This window comes from Mya arenaria, chromosome 6 (assembly GCF_026914265.1).
Source record: "Mya arenaria isolate MELC-2E11 chromosome 6, ASM2691426v1".
NCBI classification, from domain to species: domain Eukaryota; kingdom Metazoa; phylum Mollusca; class Bivalvia; order Myida; family Myidae; genus Mya; species Mya arenaria.
In genome coordinates this window covers 28,039,003-28,065,368 of record NC_069127.1, presented here as the reverse complement: position 1 = coordinate 28,065,368, position 26,366 = coordinate 28,039,003, and the positions used below count along the sequence as shown (strand labels likewise).

The following is a 26,366-nucleotide window of genomic DNA, read 5'->3' as shown; positions in this document are numbered from 1 at the left end:
GGGAAACCCAAACCTAATACTTGAAAAACATCCCAGAGGGGGATGCGACTAATGACGTCACGTATCGAGCTAATGCTGTATTGTAGTCGGAACGTGCGGAAAGCAAAATATACAATCCCAACAATCAAGGTTTTAAACGGATGTAAACAGAACAGACATGACAAAAAATAACAGATTTTATTTTTGTTGATGCGGGGAAATTAGCCGGGTGGAGATGCTAAAGTAACAGGGTTATTTTACCAGCTCCCGGCCCATTTCTACACCCCTGCCTTCTGGCTTTATGCATTTTAAGGGGCATTATGTTCTAAGGTCTAGAAATTAGCCCAGAAGAATTTTAGTTGTACTTGCATATAGTGATGTTCCGATGATCGATTATAATCGAAAATCGATTGGTTTGACCTGAAATCAGCAACAATCGATTGTATTTGTTTATAATCGATCATCGAAAAAAAATATTAGTAAGTGTTCAGATGTTATCTTTAACTTAACGGCTGATTAAAGCCACAATGAGCAAGCACAAATGAACTTTTTTTTATACAACACTTAATAACTTTAATCATAGAAATAACGTAGATCTATGCATATAATGATTAAATAATGTGCATGAATAAAACTTCAATTCAGGTTCTATATAGTATTTTAAAAAACGATTGTACTATTGATAAGCGGGTACTTGAGTGGAACTGGTTATCAATAGTAAAATTGAAACCGCGATTCCCAACACTGAAAGCATTATTAAGGGCATACCTTCTGGAAAATAGCTCGGAATAATTTAAGCTGTACTTGCATGCATTATAATTCTGATTTTAAACATATTTAATTATTCCATCTAAACTGCAGGTAATGTGGAAAGGAAGCATGTAGGAAGAAGTTGATATGCAACCTGTTGGCAAAGAACATAATGCAGGAAAAAATCAGAGACAGAAAACATGATGGTCATTGATTTTTTTATGCCCCCGAAGGTGGGCATATTAAAATCGCACCGTCCGTCCGTCCGTCTGTCCGTCCGTCCGTCCGGCTCTGTAACTTTCCCTTGTATGGACAGATTTTAAAATAACTTGGCAAATGTGTTTCACATACCAAGACGACATGTAGCGTGCAAGACTCGTGTCCCTACCTCAAAGGTCAAGGTCACACTTAGTGTTTATTCACAATGGAGTGCTGCATATAAGGACATAGAGTATAGGTTGTCGTGTCCGGGCTGTAACTTTCTCTTGTATGGACAGATTTTTAGATAACTTGCCACATTTGTACCACATACCAAGACGATGTGTCGCGTGCAAGACCCGTGTCCCTACCTCAAAGGTCAAGGTCACACTTAGTGTTTATTCACAATGGAGTGCTGCATATAAGGACATAGAGTATAGGTTGTCGTGTCCGGGCTGTAACTTTCCCTTGTATGGACAGATTTTAAAATAACTTGCCAAATGTGTTCCACATACCAAGACGACGTGTCGCGTGCAAAACCTGTGTCCCTACCTCAAAGGTCAAGGTCACACTTAGTGTTTATTCACAATGGAGTGCTGCATATAAGGACATAGAGTATAGGTTGTCGTGTCCGGGCTGTAACTTTCTCTTGTATGGACAGATTTTAAAATAACTTGCCACATGTGTTCCACATACCAAGATGACGTGTCGCGTGCAAGACCCGTGTCCCTACCTCAAAGGTCAAGGTCACACTTAGTGTTTATTTACAATGGAGTGCTGCATATAAGGACATAGAGTATAGGTTGTCGTTTCCGGGCTGTAACTTTCCCTTTTATGGACAGATTTTAAAATAACTTGCCACATGTGTTCCACATACCAAGACGACGTGTCGCCTGCAAGACCCGTGTCCCTACCTCAAAGGTCAAGGTCACACTTAGTGTTTATTCACAATGGAGTGCTGCATATAAGGACATAGAGTATAGGTTGTCGTGTCCGGGCTGTAACTTTCTCTTGTATGGACAGATTTTAAAATAACTTGCCACATGTGTTCCACATACCAAGACGACGTGTCGCGTGCAAGACCCGTGTCCCTGCCTCAAAGGTCAAGGTCACACATAGTGTTTATTCACAATGGAGTGCTGCATATAAGGCCATAGAGTATAGGTTGTCGTGTCCGGGCTGTAACTTTCCCTTGTATGGACAGATTTTAAAATAACTTGCCACATGTGTTCCACATACCAAGACGACGTGTCGCGTGCAAAACCTGTGTCCCTACCTCAAAGGTCAAGGTCACACTTAGTGTTTATTCACAATGGAGTGCTGCATATAAGGACATAGAGTATAGGTTGTCGTGTCAGGGCTGTTACTTTCCCTTGTATGGACAGATTTTAAAATCACTTGCTACATGTGTTCCACATACGAAGACAACGTGTCGTGTGCAAGACCCATGTCCCTACCTCTAAGATGAAAGATACACTAAGTGTTTATTCACAAGGGAGTTCTGAATATAAGGACATAACAGTGTAGGTTGTCAAGTATTGGTGGTATATTTTTATGTTCAGAGGCAATTTAAAATAACTTGCCATATATGTATTTGACACGTAAAGGCAAGATCAACTTTTCATGTACTGACCTTGTTCGTAGGTCAATGTCACATTCGGGGGCATTCGTCACATACTGTGACAGCTCTTGTTTTTGGCTTAAAAATACAGTCAATCACTGCTGGCAGCAATTGATATTTTTTAAGGTAGTGATATTAACAATAGTCAGATTCAAACTCTTGCATTATTCTTTGTGGTTTGCAGTCAGCAATGTTAGGGACCGAGCTATCAACGGTGGAATGACTAGTATTACTTAATCCCCCACAATGTATAAGGCCTTTATATGCAACAACTGGACAGAAATTAATATAAAATTATTCTACTTGCATTTGTCCTTTTTAGCCGGCCTGTTAAAAAAAAAGCAGTGCTATACTACTCTCCCAGGCATCAACGTCACAGTCAGTATAAGGTTTTGCATATAAACTTTTTTGAGTCAATGTCTCATGAAATGTTTCATGTATTGCATTAACATTTGAGATAAATGATCCCATCAATCAAACCTGCTTAATTAATCAAGTAAGATAACTCCAGCTTGCTTTTCCCTTTGTTATTCAACTTCAAATTATGGTGAAGCTTTTGCATGTAAGCACATACCAGGTATACATCAATATCTCATCACTAATTTATGTATTGCATTGAAACTTTATACAATCAAGTAAGGTAACTCTATCCTGCATATAATGCAAATGATGGCCCTTTGTTACATTGAAATTCTGGTTATTAAAGGTTTTGTATGTAAGCACAGACATTTTTAAAGGCAATATTTCAGTAACTTCATGATGTACTTTCAACAAATGTTCTCGATCATCCAAGTGAATACTAAGTTAATTAAGTTAAGATATAGAGGATATTTGTTTATTTCAAATATGTAGTTTTTTTATGAGCACGAGTGAAATTAAATACGAACTTAACACTGAAATAAACAAATTTTCTGTTTCTTATGCTTATTTTCGGAGTTTTATTTGTTTTTTTATTTATTTCTGAATTACCCCCTTTTTTTGAAAAGGGTGGGCTTTACGACGCTACCTGTGGGGCACCCCTCATGCATAATTATAGCTGTCAACTTTTCTACTTTCGGTTTGCTGAGAAATAGTTCTCTGCTATTCATTCTTATAGCTTAATATCCGCTCGTTTTTTATTGCAAAGCTTTATGTACAGTAAACAATGAAGTATTAATAGTGCACATATGTTCCAAAAAATAATGAAAACACTTTTTATTTTAAGATGGGCATGAATACATAACCAAATTACTACGCCGCTATTTAAAGAATGAAAATTTGGAAGGTCAAACAAATATAGGATCTGACACGAGTTGTCATTCAATACAAGAGCCAGGGGCTCGCTTTCTAACAAATTTCATGAACTCGTTTAATAAAAATCTTGTATAAAATGACAACTTGTGTCAGATCTTTTTTATCACATGCTTAAAACGGTGTTTTTAAATTACCAATTTAGTTCCACGTTCCACTTTCTAAGCCCATTGTTTGACAGCCAAAGCACACTGAGTGGAATGTCAACGATGCGCCATATAAATACAAACGTAGTTCCAAATGAAAATGACAAAAACAGCTAGCAGTTATCAAGTTTTAATTCTGATAAAGCGCTGAACAAGTCACAAGTATAAAAATGTGTAGTAAAATATCTTACAACATGAATAACGAACAATTATAACCATTAAAACACAATAAGTACACAATTTGATGACGTCACACTGAGAGTACATGCTTTACGCGGTTTATGTGACCTACATCGGTCTGTCAAGTTTTACTGTGTGCACGGATTTAAAAGTTATTCGCTGTTGCTTTCTACGATGACTTTGAAGCGTTTTTTTTTGTGTACATGGATTTTCACAACATGCAGATGATTACAACGAAGCCTTACTCTGCACTGCATGGATGTTGATGTTGAAAATGTTCCAGCAAGAATGTTTCCAGAGAACAAGCTGTTCTAACCGTCTTAGGACGTGCGTGTGGTGAGAAACCTGTGCTTTGGAATGCGTACAGTATTTGTGTTTTGGTAACCGACAGCTGATTAAACTGGCAAGCATTGGTCGCATATTGCCTGTTAAGATGGAGATGGTTGAAATGTTCTCATGTTGTTTGTCACTAATGTGGCTGTATTTGTTGACTGACTGGATATTTCTGTGACTAGTAATCTGCATTATCTGGTTGGCGGAACATTGTTATCAGAAAGTTTTCGAACAAGATGCTTTCTGGCACTATCATTTGTTAGCCATTTGTCTCCCGGAAGTCCTACCGCTTCATTATTGAGGTAAGTATTTGTTGGCGTTTAAACCATTTTGTTTACAAACAATGCGGAGGGATATCTTGGTCGCGTGTGATTAGTTTAGCCAATAGAAATGTCTGATATGTTATCTTACACAGGTGTAAGATAACTGTATCTTGCATATAATGCAAATTATGGCCCATTAAGGCATTATTCTTTGACTTTCCAGTAGAAATTTTAAGTGATGTATGGCATGGTTACTTAAAATAAATTTTATATGTTTCAGAATAGTCGAGCATGCTTATGCAGGGACGAACTAATGGTAAAATCGCCGAAAAAAGCCCCTGCACTCCAGAAACCCTAGGTAAGGCTTATTATTCCCTCACTATTTTTGGAGTAAACACCAATCAAAACTACCGGATATACAAAAATTGTGATTTCACAAGTTAATCTCAAACTGAAGATTTTTATATAAATCACATTACCTAATACAGAGTTTTGCTTATGTTTCGGCTTGAAATGTTTGGTTTTTCAACAATTTGGGCAATATTGACCAATAGGCCTGTTTGAACTTGAAGGTTGCTAAACTTCCTGACGCTACAAGTTAATGGCAACATTAAACCAGTACTTGTGCACATCTCTGTGACCCAATTGGCTGAACATACGCACAAAAATTGTGATTTCACAAGTTAATCTCAAACTGAAGATTTTTATATAAATCACATTACCTAATATAGAGTTTTACTCTATTTTTGGTTAAATATGTAATTAACTAACCTAGAGGAGGTGTTTTTAATTCAAAATCATACCAAAATCAATGCCACATTGAATATTTAAGTATATGATGCTTGGTCGGTTTCTGTTGCTGAACTGTGTGGGTGAAAAGATGATGCACGTCAAAGTGGAACATGTTGCCACACCTTTCAACAACAGAAACCAGCCAGTTTAACATATTTTGTTCATTTTCTGCAAATAAAACTAGCACAAAGCGAAACTTTAATATTTTTGCGGACTTTATTTTCAAAAAAGTAGGAATAGTAGGAGTTTTTTAGAAAAAAGTAGGAAGCTGTTAAAAAAGTAGGAAAAAGTAGGAACCCTGGAAGGCCTGCTATGAGGAACATCATTATTAGATGACCCCTATTGATTTTGAAATCAGGAATGTAGGTCACAGTGACCTCAAGGTAAAAAAAAAAACATGAACATGTCAGTGTTGGTAGTGATCTGGGAAATGAACATGTCAGTGTTGGAAGTGACATGGGAGATGAACATGTCTGTGTTGGAAGTGACATGGGAGATGAACATGTCTGTGTTGGTGACCAGGGAGAAGAACATGTCCGTGTTTGAAGTGACCTGGGAGATGAACATGTCAGTGTTGGTAGTGACCAGGGAGGAGAACATGTCAGTGTTTGAAGTGACCTGGGAGATGAACATGTCAGTGTTGGTAGTGACCAGGGAGAAGAACATGTCCGTGTTTGAAGTGACCTGGGAGATGAACATGTCAGTGTTGGTAGTGACCAGGGAGAAGAACATGTCAGTGTTTGAAGTGACCTGGGAGATGAACATGTCAGTGTTTGGAGTGACCTGGGAGATGAACATGTCAGTGTTGGTAGTGACCAGGGAGAAGAACATGTCCGTGTTTGAAGTGACTTGGGAGATGAACATGTCAGTGTTTGAAGTGACCTGGGAGATGAACATGTCCGTGTTTGAAGTGACCTGGGAGATGAACATGTCTGTGTTGGTGACCAGGGAGAAGAACATGTCAGTGTTTGAAGTGACCTGGGAGATGAACATGTCAGTGTTGGTAGTGACCAGGGAGAAGAACATGTCCGTGTTTGAAGTGACCTGGGAGATGAACAAGTCAGTGTTGGTAGTGACCAGGGAGAAGAACATGTCAGTGTTTGAGGTGACTTGGGCGACAAACATGTCAGTGTTGGTAGTGACCTGGGAGAAGAACATGTTAGTGTTGGAAGTGACATGGGAGATGAACATGTCGGTGTTGGTGACCAGGGAGAAGAACATGTCATTGTTGGAAGTGACATGGGAGATGAACATGTCTGTGTTGGTGACCAGGGAGAAGAACATGTCATTGTTGGAAGTGACATGGGAGATGAACATGTCTGTGTTGGTGAACTGGGAGAAGAACATGTCATTGTTGGAAGTGACATGGGAGATGAACATGTCTGTGTTGGTGACCAGGGAGAAGAACATGTCATTGTTGGAAGTGACCTGGGAGACAAACATGTCAGTGTTGGTAGGGACCTGGGAGACAAACATATCAGTGTTTGAAATGACCTGGTTGACAAACATATCAGTGTTTGAAATGACCTGGTTGACAAACATGTATTTCAGTGTTGGAAGTGACCTCGGAGACAAACATGTCAGTGTTGGAAGTGACCTGGGAGACAAACATGTATGTCAGTGTTGGAAGTGACCTCGGAGAAGAAAATGTCAATGATAATAGTGTTGGTGTCGGTAGTGACCATTTTGGAAGGGGTTAATCTCTACTCCCAACATCAATGGTTATCTATCTGCATCGATTAAACAACAGCTAGATTTGGACAAATACTTACTTTAATCTGTAAATATCAAATTCTTAACACATCCATTCTACAGATGAGGGAAAGAAAACTTGGAACTGATCAGCATGCCAACAACATTTGGAGTACTTTGTTTATGCTGGTTTTAATGTAAATGGAAACACAGTCATAATGAATTTGACAGAGATGGAACCAACAGAAGGCAAATGCAGCCAGACCTTAAAATATATAAATGAAAATTTAAAACTATGAGAATGACCAAGACATTTATTTTGCAGTCTAGACAGTAAAACAGTAAAGTCTTAAATTGTAAAAAAAATAAGAAATTGATCGATATTCAAAATGTGAAGCAGTTGGAGAAGGGAATGAAAATCAGACATCAGTATGAAAAAGGGTTATTATTGTTCTTTATTTAAAAATTCAGTTCAATTTTAGTTCAAATTACAAAGTCAGAAAGAGCAAGTCATACAAGTCTTATTCTATAATTATTATATAATGAAGGATACCATGCTGAATTTCAAAGAAAGGTACAAGAACATGGTATTTCTATCTTAAGAAGATAGTTGATTACTGTAAATCTTTTAGCATTCACCAATCATTTAATGTTTGCACGTTTTCAGCCAATAAATACATGGTTACAATCTTGTAATAAGTAATTGATATTTTCCGTAACCTAAATGCATTATTTAGTAAATTGTTAAGGTTTATCATTCAAAAAGTATGCTTGTTAAACAAGTGTATGTATTGATTTAAAATCACTTAAATCAGTACAGGGTTAATTTTTCTTTCATGTTATGTTTGTACATCTAGTATTCCTATGTATGTACAGTGTGGAATACTCCTTGATTTTCCTATCACTAAATAAATGGTGCTATGTCAAGGGTTATAATTGTTTATAGGTACATAAATATATTTGTGCTCAAAATAGTATACAGTGCAAGTTGTGGTTTTACATAGCTATTTTATATTAAAGCATAAACCATTTATATTAAAGTACAAGACATGATATTATATTTGTTCATGTTTAGTTTACATTTCTGAAATATTATGTTTCTCATGAAATGTGAAGTGTCACTGAGGACACAACAACACTCAATAAGCCAATGACTGTTCATACTTAAGAAGGTGTAATCATACTTCGAGAAAGGTAACAAATATTATCCACAAAAAATAATCACATATATTAAACTATATAATCAAAGAAATTTTAACATCAATTTCAGCAACTATAATCAAAAGGTTGTAATTTAACAATGTAACTAAAGTGATCAGCCTTATTATCAAATTCAGCAACAATTTTTTCCCATACACATTGTGGATAAATATTTAGCTGCAATTGTAGAATGTCATCATAGTTATTTTCACAATCTTAATTGTGATATTAGTATTATGCCCCACATTTTTGCTACATAAATTAAATATAAATTTATGTAAAAATGATAATTGTAATTACAAATACTTATTCTTATTTGGATAATATGTGTATTTTGTTAAATAACTCAGAATTACTTATTTAGATATAGTTTAAGAATAACTATTATGATTAAAAACTCCTTTTCGAACTTTGCATGTCTATAAATCATGTAAACATATTAATGCCTGCAGCCTGTATACATACTATATTTGGCAGTTAATAATTAATATCTTTTGAGATTCTCAACTTTTAAGTAAATAATTTGGCCACCTTAGGCTAAGTGGTTTCCTTTTATTACATTAATTGATGTCAACCTATCATATATTTTTCTTCAAAACAGTAGCACAATCCCTCAGGCTACTTAGCTTCAATTTTAGAATTTTTGTACTGACAAGTTAATGCTTATCAAATCTGAGATCTGTATCATATTGTTAAAAACTTAGTATTTAAGATGAAGCCTGTGTCCTGAAAATCATATAAAAGGACTTCATTTTTAAACAAGCTTCAGCTTCATTATTCAGGTATGTTGTCATTGTTTTTATATATATATAACTTCTTGTGTTTAACTCAATTTATTTTATCAAAGTACTTTTAAATATAATAGTTTTAATATTTTGTGAATTTATTTTTAAAACATTTAGAAGTTATTTTCATGTAATAAGAAGTATTATGTGGAAATTATGTTATTCAATTATTTACAAGTCTAAAAATATGAACTCACTTAGAAATGTACAGATCTTATTTCTGTTTGCAAGTATTTATAAAGTTCATTTTATTAAAGTTATTAAACAAACAATTATTAAATTAAACTAATTGTAATATGAAATGTTGTCAACCAGTTAACCTTTCACATGCATTTTTAAAAGCGAGTTGTATGCTAATTTCCCCAAATTAGTTTAAGTATTTGTAACATCTTTTGTACTTTGTTTTTATTGATGTGTGTTTGCTTTCAAATAAAGGACTTGATTTTTAAACAAGCGTCATTTTCATTATTCAGTCAGTGAAGCTCCCATTTTCGGGGAACAATCTCCTCATCGACCCGACAACTCCCGCAATCTCCTATTTTGGCCCTCTCTACAGCCGCACTAAGCTTGTCTGGACCGGCATAAAATTAGGAAGTGATAGATTTAGAACTATATTCCTAGATTGTGTAGAAATCTATGCTGGCTTGAATAGGGAGATTATGCCACATCTATCCACAGTATTGTTGCATTGTCTCGTCAAAAACAGCAGCTCAAGGAACATATGGTACTGAAAATAAAAGGCAGAAAAGTTGCATTTATCAGCATGTACAAGTAATCAAGAGTGATGATTATATACTGTTTATAACACAAAAATATCTTAAAAGATATTATCTTAAGTTAATTATCTTGATACATATTACAAAATAATATGAAACATATTAGTTATCATGATCACTATAGCTCATCGACAGTTGAACCTGCCCTAATATGGTATAATTTAGGGCCAAAACATATCTACCTAAAATCTGTCCAAGATTATTTCCAACACCAATGACTAACATAAGGTTTATAAGCTCTTTCCTTCTTTAAGAAATAGCTCATAAGCAGGGCCTGTATTCCTAAAAAGGTTGATTTTCCAAACCATTGATATCAGGTATTTTCAAAGTCAATGAAAATAATATATTTCAGAAATAACCAAGTAATTGTATCATATGACCAGTGAGATGCAAAAATAAGGATACGACCTTAGTTAGGAACTTTAGATGTTTAATGAATACTGGCTTAATATTTTATGAGCTTTTCATATAAAATACCTTACAAGAGTCCTTAACCCTAAATGTCAGAATAACCCATTAACCCTACATGTACATGTTGGTGCTAGAACAAATCCAGCCTCACACATCAAAATGTCTGACAATATTTTCAGAACTCTATGTAGTACACAACCAGTCATCCAATATACTTCTCAATGTGTCATTCAATACATAACATACCAATTTATATGCTATTCTATCTGTCCAATATATCTGTTCAGAATTGCATTTCCTTGTCTTATTCAGCTTGTACATGAAAATATATAAGTACACATTCCACAAAATTTACAAACAAACTCATAACTCATGATATAAGTCCCTGTACCTTTATGAGACTGTTTCCCCAAAGCACAGAATATTACTATACCAAAACTGCATATGAGCCCCATATCTTATGAGACCATTTTTTAAACTTCAGTACAGAACTATAAAAATCTGCATACTGGCCCCCATTTCTTGTGAGACTGTTTTCCAGACTCCAGAACGTAACCGTCTATAAATCTGCATATGAGGCCACATATCTTGTGAGACTGTTTTCCAGACTCCAGAACGTGACTGTCTATATATCTGCATATTGGCCCCCATTTCTTGTGAGACTGTTTTCCAGACTCCTGAACATAACTGTCTATAAACCTGCATATTGGCCCCCATATCTTGTGACACTGTTTTCAAGACTCCAGAACGTAACTGTCTTAAACTGTATTTGAGCTCTTTGCATATATTTGCCGCAATATCTAATGACACTGTTTTCCAGACTCCAGCACGTGACTGTCTAAAAAGCTGCATATATGAGCCCCCATATCTAATCAAACTGTCTATTACCTGTATATTGCCCCCCCCCCCATTTTTTGTGAGACAGTTTACCAGACTCCAGAACGTAACTGTCTATAAATCGACACATTAGCCCCGATATCTTGTGAGACCGTTTTCCAGACTCAAGAACGTAACTGTCTATAAATCTGCATATTGGCTCCAATATATTATGAGACTGTTTTCCAGACCCCAGAACGTAACTGTCTAAAAATCTGTATATTTGCCCCAATTTATTATGAGACTGTTTTCCAGACTCCAGAACGTAACTGTATTTATAAAATTCTGCATATTTGCCTCCATTTCTTACATGAGACTGTTTTCCAGACTTCAGAACGTAACTGTCTTAAAATCTGCTGTACCAAACTGAGACTATTTTCCAAACCCAAGAGTGTTCTATTATGAAACAGACTTAGATCTATTAATACTTGTACGTACCCTTGCTTAACCACTGGACTTCACTTGTAAAATAAACTTAGTAGCAGACTCACGTCTTGTGTTTGTCTTTCACTACTATAAATTGAATACTTGTCAACCAAAACATACAACACCTTCTTATACAAGCCCTTTAAACTTAAGTACAGCTAAACTATTTTTTTTAATGTTCGAAATACAGTACTGAGTAGTCTCACTGTTTCCGATAGTAAATATAACATTTTAACTAAGAATAAGATAATATCTGCCAATATGTATTTAAAGTATATATAATAAATGCATAAAAACCTTTAAGTCTCGTTTTTAAATTCTGTTCCATTTCGCTTAGCTCTTGCAAGTTGATACAAATTCGGACAGTGTGATTCGGTCGTCCATTTTTGCTGTTCCTGTCAAATTGATGACTGTATAATTGGTGAAATTAAAAATCAATGTCATAATAAACGATTTGTGGTAACATTTAATCTTTAAATCCATTATTTTTTATAAATATTAGCTCATTTTTCTTTGCTTTCGATCTGTAGTAACTGAACGACATCTATGAAAAATACTATTTGGTAAACAGCGCTTACCCCTTAATTAAATACAAATGAACTCGACAATTTAAGGTAAGTGCGACACTAGCTGTTTCAAATTATATCTATGTCAATGCATGTGTCACAGGTTAGATTGTAACCTCATGTCATGTCTCATTGCATGTCTTTGTTTCTATGTCTGTTTCGGTAACTTTATAGGTTAAGTTCTCAGTTATCTCATCGCCTCTCAGATGACCTTCTGCATGCAATCCCTATATATTTAATAAACTACACTGTGACCGTTTTAAATACCACCCGTTTTGGTTCTTAGGCACGCATGAGCAGTTCATATATTTACATGATGGGCGCGAGCTGTCCCTTGTTCAAAGACAAACAACTTCCTTATTTCGGGTATGACTAAAATACGAAAATAGAATGTTTTGACTAAAATACGAAAATAAGGTTATTTTTGATGAAAATAAAGTTATTTTCGCGAACATAAGATTTTGATAATAGGGTTAGTTTTGGCGAAAATAACATTTTGATTAAAATCTGATAATAGGGTTAGTTATATAACTTTTTTGACACAAATATAGTTAGTTTGGAGCGAAAAATTATTTTCGCGAAGATAAGAATTTGATAACAATATGAAAATAGGGTAAGTTTGGGCAAAAATAACATTTTTGACAAAAATATACTTATACAGTAGGTTTTGGCTAAAATAAAGTTATATTCGCAAAAATAAGATTTTGAAAACAACATCTGATAATAGGGTTAGTTTTGGCGAAAATAAAGTTATTTTCTCAAAAATAACCTATTTGTTAAAAATATAGTTATTTTTTGGCTAAAATAAATTTATTTTCGCGAAAATAAGATTTTGATAACAGCATCTGATAATTGGGTAAGTTTTGGCGAAAATGAAGTTATTGTCCCGAAAAAACCCACCTTTTTGACGAAAATATTAAAAGTTTTTCGCGAAATTAAGATTTTGATAAAAAAAGGGAAAATATACTTTAGTAACCTTTGTCGTCGTAAATGAAATTTTTTAATCCAAAATATTAAAATATTTTTATTTGGTCTACATAACAAATATGACAAGTCAGGTCAAGTCGAAGTTTTATTAGCAAGATAAGATAAATTTTATTCCAATCATGGGTCATGTTATATGACATATATAAATCACAGATTACATAATGTAGAAAATAATTTGTAACAGTAAGGCAACATATTTAGTAAATGCAAATAAGGCTTCATTTTGATTTTTTAAACACAAATAACACAAGAAAAAAGTTGATGCATAGCATCAAGTCGGCGCAATGAAATTAGAAGAAAAACGTGCGTGCAGATAACCAAAATGTTTATTATTTCCATAATAATATTTTTGTTTATGTTGGGTGTACATATGTTCAAAGGATATGGGTAATGATATCGTTACAATAGTTTAAGCCCGGAATTATAGATGTTCTGTTTTATTTTCCCAACTTAATCCTGCGGTACAAACTAAATTATAACAAAAATGTACATACGTTTCTTCGGAAGAAATAGAGTCAATGGTCTAATAAATAGATTTCAATAGTATGAAATTCACATTTTATTTGTACCGGCATGTAATGTGAATTCCTTGCTTTTTATTTTGTATAAGTTTTTGTAACACAATTCACTCATATGAGTATATAGAACGGGGATAAAAATATTATACATCAAGAGGGAATTATCTGGAGTTCATTCTTTTGAATGACATTTTCAAAACAAACAATTAAGCTCAAGGTTATTTTTTCAAAACTCGGCATTTTTGTTGCCACCAAGGGAGATTACTGCGTATGCGGTTTACAAACATAAAGGAGATTGTAATAGTACCGTGTAACCTTCATCTATTTTTGATATCAAACGGCATTCGGATTTCCTCGGCCATTTTTTTCAAAAACAACCTCGGATGTATGCAGGTACATCAGTTGAATTAGTTCGTAAAATTTTGAATTATATCATTAATTAAATGTAGTGTTTCAGAGTTGCATTTACTGATCTAAGTTTAAATTGATTGCCATTGAATTGAATTATTGCAAACATAATTTAGAATTCCAAGAGTTAAGTCACAAAGTTTAACTGCTAAATTAAATTACTACGCGATCTACTTGCAGCGGACGTAAACGTACCACTTTTTGAGTATGTAAACCGTCTAAATACATCCGAGGTTGTTTTCGATAAAATGGCCGAGGAGCTCCGAATGATCAAACGGAACACCTCGGCCTGTATCTATCTCGGAGATGGCCGAGTTGTTATGACTGAGTTGTATTTGAAATCAAAATTTTCAAAATGATAAGTACGGCTATTATAATTTAAGGTTTCATAATCAATTAAAGTGTTAAGTTTTATAAAACATACTAAACTTCATATTTTACCTTGCAACGTCGAAACTATTGAAAGCATTGTTTTGCAATTTATGAACTAGTCCCTAAGTTGGAATATTTCTAAAGTAATATCAAATATACCCTTTTGGGCGCCGACTTATAATAAGCTTATTTGGAAAATTAATAAGCATGTTACCCATTTCCTTTTTATGCCTTTTAAAAAGTAATGTAAATGTAGCATAAACATAACAAAGTCATTGCTATTTAACTGAAAACAATATAAATACAGAATACAAAATAAATGGCGGTGAACAGGTCATTTATATACAAACACAAATGTAACTATTAATAATGAAAAAGTATGTTGTTGAATATTTACAAAATGAAACGTTTCGAAACAATGTTTTGTAAGTTTGAGTAAATCTTACAATGGTATTTGAAAGTACTTATGTTTTTGTTGATCACACCTAAATCCTTAATCCGAATGTGCAACATCAAACATTGTTGTCACACACGTGTTAGTCATTAAAGGCATGGTTTAAGCCTTCTATAGGTGACCCCCCCCCCCCCAAAAAAAAAAACCCCCAAAACAACAACAACAACAACAAAAAACAAAAACAAAAAAAAAACAAGAGGGCCATGATGGCCCTAAATCGCTCACCTGAGTAAAAGAGTTTATTCTTTGTAATCAATATAGCTTGATATTTGTTCTCAAAGAATATTGAAAAACATACTGGTTAAACATATTCCCTGGATAATCACTGACAGGACTTGTCACAGTTGCCTGCACACTGACAGGACTTGTCACTGTTTCCTGCACACTGACAGGACTTGTCGATTGACTGCACACTAACAGGATTTTGTTAAGTTGCCTGCACACTGACAGGACTTGAAGATTGACTGCACACTCACAGAATTCGATTCTCATACCTGCACACTGACAGGATTTTGTTCAGTTGCCTGCACAGTGACAGGACTTGATAATTGACTGCACACTGACAGCACTTGGTACAGATACGTGCACACTGACAGGACTTTTTTCAGTTGCCTGCACACTGACAGGACTTCGTTCAATTGCCTGCACACTTGACAGGACTCGTTTAATTGCCTGCACACTGACAAAACTATGTTCAATTGCTTGCACAATGAAAGAACTTTTAGTATAGATACACAAACAACTGACAGAATTTCGTTCAATTGCCTGCACCCTGACAGAACTATGTTAAATTGCTTGCACACTAAAATAACTTTTATTATAGATACATAAACAACAAACAGTGCACCATCCAATAAAATCAATAAACTGCCCTAGACTCTAACCATCAAAGAACAGTACACCATCATATTCTATTTTTGCTTAATCCATCTAGGACAACATCACCATACTTCAACTATCATTTTTCTGTATAAGGCTTATTCGCTATCCACACAGAAGATGATATTTGTAGCTTAGAATAACCTACATGTGGTTTACAATAATATACATGAAGTTCAATGGAAAAGTCTTATTATTAATTTTATCATTAAGTAAAAAGAAATTTCTTCTTAAGAATAAAATGTATAATAATTATTTCAATCAAAGATCCTAAAAAAAGAACAATAATTACCTTAGAAGTAACACTGTTGAAGACTAAAATTTAAAACCTATTCCCTTGTTACTAAAAATAGGAAGTAGTGGATTCTCAAATAAAAAGGGAGACCATATAGCAAGACCTGCTGCCCTTGTGTCAAGGGTAAACTTTACAAAACTATCAAATTTTAACAAAATGTATTTATAATGAACTTGTAACCCACTGGGTGAGGCCAATTTTACTTCAGGGGCATACTTTGAATAAACATGGTAGATAACCAATAGACAATGTTACACACCAAATATGTAAGTACTAGGCCTAATAGTATTTGCCAAAAAAAGTTTTGCCATGGCCACCAGAGCTCTGTATGGAATTCATTTCTTTGAACAATTTTGAAAAAGCACCAATCAAGGATCATTCATAAAGTTTTATTAAAATTGTCCAAGCGGTTAAGGAGAAGAAGGTGATTATAACCAATTGTTGACGACGGACGACCGACGCCGGACATAGACCGATCACAAAAGCTCACCTTGAGCACTTTGTGCTCAGGTGAGCTAAAAACAAAAACAAACCATGTATTAGTACACAACCTCTGTTAATTAATCTTAATATTATTGCCTAATTGGCTTATCAGATCTCAAACGTGAGTATCCTGCAGTGCAGTTTTCGATGTTTCATTATAATGAAAGCGCTGCAAGACTGTCGGTGATGTTACTGAAGCAAGCAAACACTTCCGCTAAGTTCCTTCAAATGATGAACACTCTTTAAGGTAGATGAAGAAGGATAAATGTGATTATAATAAGCTAAAATATATTGGCCCTACTAAATCATGTATCCAATGGCCTACAAGATTCTTAATATAAGTTTTCTAAGTTTGAACCGCTTGAACACTCTTTAAGGTAGATGAAGAAGGATAAATGTGATAATAATAAGCTAAAATATATTGGCCCTACTAAATCATGTATCCAATGGCCTACAAGATTCTTAATATAAGTTTTCTAAGTTTGAACCGCTTAAAATAAGTTAAATGCATATTTATTATGTTAGAAATGCTTCAATATATGCTATTTAACGTCGCTTGTAACAATTTCATTAGGGTCTGTTGAAGCCAATGTCTTTAAAATACAAGTACAATACAAACTATAACCAAGATTCAAGGGACATAATAAACATATAATTTTAAAATGATGCTCTTTCTTTGATATAACAGTCAAAACAAATCTGCATGGCACTGTGGCATCATACCAAGAAAAAAACTAATATCTTCAAAATTTGTTTTCTAGTTTGTTTTTATTATAAAAGTGGAAATAAATCTGCATGGTGCTGAAGAAAAACAACCAATGTCCTATATTCAAACCTGCAGCATTAATTAGCGCCATGTTGTCAAGAATATCTGGACAATTGAATAAAATATGCATGGACCGAAATGACAGCTGGTTTTTCATTGACAAAAGATGCCTTTGAGGCAGTTTTAAGATTATGACCATTCAATGTATGAGGGTAGTTGGTACAGTTTTCAATCATATTCAGATGATGGCTGATATTTGCTCATAAACATGTATCCTCTTAGCAGCAGGGAATAAGTAAATGACATAGTTTTAATGACCAATATTGGAGTTGTGACCTTGACCTCCAAATCAAAAGGGGTCATCTGCTGGTCACCCACAACCTAAATTTCAAGTTTGAAGGCCATGTGTGCAGGCTTTGTCAAGTTGTCACACAGGCAAGCTTTTTGTGTTCAATGTCTCTGTGACATATCAATAGGGCTCACCTACTGGTCAGGCCCAACCCCCAAAGTCAGGTTGTTGAAGGGCCATGTGTGCAGGCTTCGCCCAGTCATTAATAGTACAACCTTTAAGCATTCAAGGTCACTGTGACCTTGACTTTTGACCCAATGACCCTTAAATCAATAGGGGTCATCTAATGGTCAGGCTTAGCCCCATGTTGAGTTTTAGGGCCATAGGTGCAGGCATTGTCGACTTACTCAGACATGCTTTGACACCTTCCTGTTCAAGCCAAGTCACTGTAACCTTTGACCAGATGACCCCTAAAATCAAAAGGGGTCGTCTACTGGTTAAGCCAAACTTTCATGTCAAGTTTGACAATAGGTTTAGGAATTGTGGAGTTATCACCCGAAAAGCTTTGGTCTACTGGCAGACAGACGGACGTATTGGCCAACATGTGCAAAGCAATATACTTCTCTTCTTTGAAGGGGGCATAATCATTGAAGTTGGTTAAATATTTTTTGTTTATTATGTTAATTAACTTACACTACATACAAAAAGTACCATTTTGATATTTTGGAATGCTCATTTGGGCATGAACATGGTTTTTGATTTTGATCTGATGAAGAACATGAAACTACATTGAGAATCTGATGTTCCCTCCTATCAATTCTAAACAAGAAACGCCGCAATGCGACGAAATCAGGTTTTTAATGATTGACAGAAGAACTTCAGCTTGTGTCTGTTTTTTTATTTTTGTAACAGTGACCTTGACCCTAGGGACCCCAAATGCAATCCATTGAAAGGTATCCATAAACTCTTCCTTTATTTCAAGTTGTGTCAGGATATGTCAACCCCAACTTAAGTTATTCAGTTTCAACCATTTTTCTATTTTTAGTAACAGTGACCATAACCTTGAATCTAGAGACCCCAAACGCAATCCCATGAAAGGTATCCATAAACTCTTCCTTTATACCTGGTTTGGTCAAGATATGTAGACCCTGTCTAAATTTATTCAGTTTCAACTGTTTTTCTATTTTTAGTAACAGTGATCTTGACCTTGAATCTAGGGACCCCAAAACGCAATCCCATGAAAGTATCCATTAACTCTTACTATAGAACAAGTTTGGTCAAGATATGTCCACCCTAACTAAAGATATTCAGTTTGAACCATTTTTCTATTTGTAGTAACAGTGACCTTGACCCTAGGGAACCCAAATGCAGTCCCATGAAAGGTATACATAAACTCTTCCTATTGACCAAGTTTGGTCATGATATATGTCAACCCTAACTAAAGTTATTCAGTGTCAACTGATTTTCTATTTTAAGTAACAGTGACCTTGACCCTAGGGACCCCAAACGCAATCCAATGAAAGGTATATATAAACTCTTCCTGTACACCAAGTTTAGTCAAGATATGTCATCCCTAACTAAAGATATTCAGTTTCAACTGATTTTCTATTTTTAGTAACAGTGACCGTGACCTTGAACCTAGGGACCCCAATTGCAATCACATGAAAGGTATCCATAAACTCTTTTTATAGACCAAGTTTGGTCAAGATATGTCAACCCTTACTAAAGTTATTCAGTTTCAACTGTTTTTCTATTTTTAGTTACAGTCACCTTGACCTTGAACTTAGGGACCCCAAACGCAATCCATTGAAAGGTATCCATAAACTCTTACTATAGACCAAGTTTAGTCAAGATATGTAATCCCTAACTAAAGTTATTCAGTTTCAACTGTTTTTCTATTTTTAGTAACAGTGACCTTGACCTTGACCCTAGGGACCCCAAACTCAATCCCATGAAAGGACTCCATAAACTCTTCATATTGACCAAGTTTATTCAAGATATGTCATCCCTAACTAAAGTTATTCAGTTTTTTACCATTTTGTCCATATTTAGTAACAGTGACCTTAACCCTAGGGACCCAAAATGCAATCCCATGAAAGGTCTCCATAAACTCTTCCTATAGACCAAGTTTAGTCAAGGTACGTCATCCCTAACTAAAGTTATTCCCTTGAGACCCCAAACGCAATCCCATGATAGGTACCCATAAACTCTTTCTATAGACCAAGTTTGGTCAAGATATGTCAACCCTTACTAAAGTCATTCCGTTTCAAAGGTGAATTTGACGCTGCCCAACCCCCCGCCCGCTGCCCACCCGCCCGAACAATGACGTTCGCCATTCTTATAACCAGGTTTCACTTGGGAAAACCTGGTTAATTAAAATAACCATGAGAAAATAAGCATGTTTTCACTGCACCATGAATAAAAATGTCAAAACAAAATAAATGTAAATAAATGTCAAGTTATTCACAAATAATTTCACACTGTTCTTTTGATGATTTAAGTGCATTCCTGGATTTTTCCACACAGTTATTTCATATAGGCCTTACAAGGTCACTTCTTGAGTTGGGTCTACATTGCTGGACTATAAGCATCTTCCATGGCCGAGAGTGTAAGATAGGTTAATTCCGACCCGAGCGTAGGGCCTATGTTTACCGCAAAACACCCTGCGCGAGGGTCGGGATTAACCTATCTTACACGAGCGGCTATGGTAGATGCTTTTTCTCCCACCTCAGTTAAACAAATTTAAGTAAAAATGTATTTTTTTGCCAGAACTCTTTTGTGCTATTCGAAAATAATTGCAAACGGATATGCAATAATTCGTGGTTGTCATGGATATTCGCGCAGTGATACAGAGTATGTAAATGGTCTGATCGGTCTTTAAATAGTTCTAAGAAGAGTGAAGCATTATTTCTTGAAAACGTGAAAACTGTTTTCAGGTGACATTTGAAGCGAGAAATAATTAACTCGCGTTCTAAATATTGCCACCAGACAAGGTTTCCATGATGCGCTACAGACGACACTCTTCAAGAAGGGATGTAATTACAATGTGGTGACCATTAAAAGAAGTTCCATACGGGCATTTTATCTTCGCCCGTGAGCTTGGAATAAGCTAATGAAAAGCAGTATGAAAACTGATGATATAAGACTGCTGACAAAAGATAAGATATTATAAGATAAGATGGTAAAAAGCCTTACTAACACTTTACTAATAATGTATTTTAATTATGTATTTTTGGCAAAGATCTTTTGACCATATTAAAATAAGAAAACAGCGTTCCTATATGTTTAGTTGTCTTTTTTGATTGAATTTAAATACAGCAGAACACCGCTTTTTCGAAGTCGTCGGGACCCAGCTTAATACTTCGAAATAACGATTATTCGAAATAAACATTGAGAGAAATAAGTTCCACCAACGATTGTCTCCGAAATCCGACGCATCTGAATTCTACTCGACCGGCGTCACAAAATATTTGTGTCATGAAATTTCAAATGGCAGCATTATACCATTGTATTTTACACTATTTAAAGCGATGTTTAATAAAATTCCGAAACATATATTTCAAGGGTTCTGTCTGGCAGGGCCTTGAAGAAAATTGCGGTCTCGTCGGCGTTGAAAATATCGGCAGGTGACACCTCTGACAATATTGTCTTCAACCGAGCCTGCCATCGACCGAACCCTTCATCCGAAGCGGCAGACATTTCGAATTACCGAAAAAACATCCGTTATATACAAATAATATCACTGAACATTAATCACTCTATGTATTCGATACCGTCGTTTGCTCCATACAAGCGCCAATTAACCCAAGGCATTCCTTAAACCGCGATAATTGCACCTTATTATAACGTTAATTGGTCTGTCACGCCGATGTCAGTGTAGGTGTGAAAACACAACAAAGCGAGGAGCATGGGTCGTCTGCTAGGAGATTCGAAAATAACATCGACAATTTTTTGTACACAGTTTCAAATTCGTAATTCAGATTGATAAATACACGTGAAAAACATATAAGGGACCGAATATTTAGTTCGAAAAATCGATCTATTTATCGAAATAGTGAAGTTCGGTTTAAACATTAATTTTTACTTTGGATAAAAAAGGAAAAAAATCGGCACCGAAAAAAAAAAGTTCGAAATACCGATTAGTTCGGTTTATCGGTGTTCGAAATAGCGGTGTTCTACGGTATAAGAAAACAGCGATCCACTTTTTCCAGTTGTCTGTTATGACCAGTGTTCAGAAATTCGCATACGGTAAAAATAATTCATTCCAAGACCAAGAAATAAAAAAAAGTTGTTAAAACAGTCAATCTGTAAGAGTGCAGATTAACCCTTTAGCGCATGTATGCGAGGTAGGCCGACATTTAAACATTTAAAGTGATATGCATTATCAGCCAAGTGCAGACCTATTCACATCCTGGCTACACAGATAGTACTGTGCTGGCCAGTAAAGTTCTCATTTGAATTAGAATTCAAAATGTATATATACCTTTGTTCAATTTTTTGGCCATCTCTGTTCTACTGAACTTCCTAAATGAAGAAAAAATAAAAAAAATAATTACAATATCTCAGCAAATACCTGCATTTATGTGTTTCTTGTGCAAAATGCCAGCTTTGGTAGTCTCATGTTTGATTTTGTCCATCTCAATACTCATAATCTCCTGGTCTGATGATTGCCATCCGATTTTTAAGTCAGGTCACACAGCTATTTAAGCTTTGTTCCAGTTGATTGTATCAGATGATGTTAACAATACTAGCCTTGTAGCTAGGCACTTCTCAATCTGAAAGTTTACAAAAGAACATGGCCTGTAATATTTAATAAAAAAAGAGATAATTGTCAACCCCACAATGATGGATTCTAAAGTAAACCTGTGAGAAAAGGTGCTAATGATACGGTGCTTGAACTCACGACCATGTGAACACTTGCATGGAGATATATCAAACTGAGGCAGTTCCCAGTTGGCTCTACAATTGACTGGTGCGTTATACATTATAAAGACAATAAATCAAATACTTGAAGCACTAGTCCAAATAATAGTAACTTGACTGATCTTTTTACAAATTTTGAAATGGCATATCCTTCACATACATTTTTTTTTGTACCAAAAGTGGGTAGTTATTCCGATCGGGATTCCGGGTTATAGCATCTTACAACTATAAAATGTAATTAAAACAAGAAATATAAGATAACGATATAAAATAAATCCGACATTATTATGAGTTTGATGAGTGTTTTCCTTCATTTCATACTGTCAAAACATAATGATATTAACTGTTATACATGAAGAGCACCTGCAAGGCTGCAGTGCATATATTTACAACAATTGGAGACTTCTGGCCATGGCCGAGTTGTTACAATTATATATACAAGGTGACTGGTCTATCTCGAAATTTACCCGAGATGGTCGAGTTGTTACGCTAGGTAAAATGGTTGTGTTTAAATGCATTAAATGCTTGTTTTGTGAAAAAAATCTTTGCACTTGCATGGTAAAAACTAAAATACGAATATAAACGAATATACATATAAAGATATTAAGGTATTAGCCGCATAATACACACTTTTATAAAAGCTTTAACCGACAACATAGTTATGATCATGGTACACTATGGGACTTTTATCCAAATTTTGAAGATTTTTTACTGTAAATTAAAAAAGTTCTTTATGTTTCATTACACCCACTCCCAAACTAGCGACAAGTAAATATTTTGTCTATATTTGATTTTTTTTCGCATTATCAGAGATAATGAAATAAACACAACAGTTTCTGGTAAAATAATACTTCAGTTAACAGAAAACTTAAGTTCAAACAAACAAGTTATTGATACACATGAAAAAAACATTTTTGTTGATATTGTGAATCTTCGGAACATAGCAGTATTTCGATGTTTTAAAATATATATAGCAGTTTTACAAAATTCATAAAAAATAGTTAAATATAAGGGAAGTTGCTGAAATCATTTTAAATATTATCTATGATGTCTTTTGAACAATTTAGAAGACAATTTATGATAGTTTACCGTCCATTTTTGAAGAAAATATACATAATGTCATGTAACCATATTTTTATAGCTAATAAAATGCTTAAAAATCAACCTTTTTCTTGTAAAAATTTATAAAGCTTAAATGGTCTTATTTTGTCATTGGTATTCTAACATTTAGATTTTTTTCACAATAATTCTTCACTCTTCAACATTTGAAGTTTGGTCTGTTCCCATGCGTTTGTACTTGTAGTGTGAGCACGGATGATAACTACTCAATGCTGAGTCAATGCTGATTTGGTTTTCATGCCCCTTCAGGTACTTTACCCATCCAGAATGTTTAGTGCTGTAAAGGAAAAATAAGGGTATACTTTAAAGCCTTTCTAACTCATTAGTATAGATAACTATACTGCCATACATATACACAATAAGATAAACAGTTTAATATTTCTCGACATTATTTTGAAAAAAAAAAAAAAACAAACAAAAACAAGCTGATACATACATGTATAAAGAAAATTATTAAATTTATCAATATCATCATCATCATCATCATCATCATCATCATCATCATCATCATCATCATCATCATTATCACCACCACTACCACCACCACCATCATCATCATTATCACCACCACCACCACCACCACCACCACCACCACTACAACCACAACCACCACTACCACTTGATTATTGAATACAGTGGGTTTATAAAAACAAAAACCAAGTCAAATATATGTTTTATATGAAATACTCACATCATCTCTATCAGATGCGACTGCCTTGTGGATAGACATGGCTGTCAAATCTATCTCAAGGATCCAACATAGTATTTAATGCAGGCTGGAATTCTTCATAACCCAGTGTTGGTGACTTAGTAATATTCTGTCATTTTCCTGCCTGAAAGAAATTAGACTTTTGATTATCAACCAACAGAAACTACCACCATAAAATACAAATGCACAAGTATTATAATACATTCTGCACTAATATCTGTTTTAGCCAAGGGTAAGGGTTGGTAGGTTTAAATATGTAGTTGTTGTGCTTATGGTTGATAATGATTCACAACAGACTGGGGTTTTAATGAGACCTACACAAAGCAAATGAATGTCGCTAGTGTCCAAGCAGTTGTGGCTTCAAGCCACAAACCACGTACAACTTTTTCTCACAAGTTAATTTTGAAAATATGCATTTTGTAAACAAATAACAGGTATGTACATGTATTATGGTATGTTAGAAATAGGTCACGTACCAAAACACATCATTTTAAAATTTTAAGTCTAATATTTTTCTAAGATATAAAAATCAAATTAAAGATTACATACTCATATCATATACATAAATAATGTACATAAGTACATATAAAAGTATGTAACATATACATAAGTACATATAAAATATGTAACATGTACATAAGTACATATAAAATATTTAACATGTACATGAGTACATGTAAAAAAATGAACAGCTGTCTAAACATTTAGCTAACAAAAATGATTCAAGAATTCAAAAGATAAATTAAAAAAACAACAACATTTTTTTTAACACATCAACGTACAAAACTGCTCAAGGATACTTACATTCATAGCCCTTTGATACGAATATCTGAATATCCCAATTCCATGCTGATTGTTGACAGTTCGTTTTTTCGACAGCAAATCTTCTCTTACTCGTATAATTCACTTATAATCCATGTTTTACTGTAATGACTCAAGTTGTTAGATGTATCATAATCAACTGTCAGCGTGCACTTTAAGTGTTTATTTATTTTAAACGTATATTCATGAGAAATACATCACAGAGTTTCCAAATACTACAATGTAGAAATTCCATTATTGACCTATGAATAGCGGGGAAATACCTTCTGTTTCTAAAAATAGCAACATCCGGTACAGGCCGAATACGCCCGATGTTCGTCGCGATCTGTTACAGCGAGTGGCGATATATGTCGATGTTACCCGTTGTTACCCGAGTTTTATTACATGGCTAATACCTTAAATATCTATTTCAAAAATATAATACTTATCTTACTACAATTTCAATATCTTTCAACCCCTAGTCTAAACAGGGGGATTTGAAAAACATTGTAATTGTATTCAGTGAAGTACAGTACACTCAACGAGTTAGACCCACTTTTCTTGCTCACTCCGAGGGATAAAGTCAATGAACGCGGACTTCCTCCAAGGATAAAACTGTTGCCCTCGCTAAAATCCCACCGAGTTCCTCCGTGTGGCTGGTTTACCGCCCAGTCTAATATGAACGATAGCATTGAAAATCATCCGATTTTATGACCCCGCATGGGAACTCAGTTTCTAATCAGTTAAGCATGAAATCATGTTGTTCAGAAGTTTGTTTTTATGCTTATGTACATTGTTAATCGTACAAGATTCTTACCAGCGTTTAATTTGTATTTGTGTCCGTAAACGTCAATTGAATATTGTCTTGACTTGTTAATAGTAAACATTGAATCATTGATGTATTCCACTAATTGTATTGCATCATAAAACAGCCGACATTTTACACGATTCTGAACCATGACCTCACGTCACGCGCGTGATCAATTCAATATAAGGAATATACTATTTATTATTGGTGGTTAAAAATAGCTATGACATTTTAGGGAATTTTTCAACAGAAAACGAGGCAAGTCCTACAA

General features: G+C 34.7%; 1 protein-coding gene and 1 long non-coding RNA gene across 9 annotated transcripts in view; one reads left to right on the top strand and one right to left on the bottom strand.

The window, feature by feature from the left end:
• Positions 1-6,816: 6,816 nt before the first annotated feature.
• Positions 6,817-12,636, bottom strand: LOC128237312 (uncharacterized). 2 transcript variants are annotated; one of them, XR_008261571.1, is made up of 4 exons: positions 12,297-12,636; positions 12,016-12,113; positions 10,663-10,728; positions 6,817-9,956 (listed from the first exon to the last, which is right to left on the bottom strand). It is a non-coding gene; the product is annotated as an uncharacterized LOC128237312 (long non-coding RNA). The 2 variants fall into 2 exon arrangements; XR_008261570.1 differs by lacking the exon at positions 10,663-10,728 and having other exon boundaries at positions 6,818-9,956.
• The window catches only part of LOC128237307 (uncharacterized), a 33,163-nt gene continuing 19,078 nt past the window's right edge, over positions 12,282-26,366 (top strand). Inside the window, exons 1-3 of one of the 7 annotated variants that reach the window (XM_052952702.1) lie at positions 12,289-12,332; positions 19,071-19,117; positions 20,672-20,916. Coding sequence is in view for 1 of the 7 variants with exons in the window: in XM_052952699.1 (XP_052808659.1) it covers positions 19,101-19,117 (17 nt within the window). In the remaining 6 variants the exon portion in view is untranslated. Of the gene's footprint in view, positions 12,333-19,070; positions 19,118-19,350; positions 19,404-20,671; positions 20,917-26,366 lie in introns of those variants that run through there. The other 6 variants (XM_052952703.1, XM_052952701.1, XM_052952699.1 and 3 more) reach the window with 6 other exon arrangements.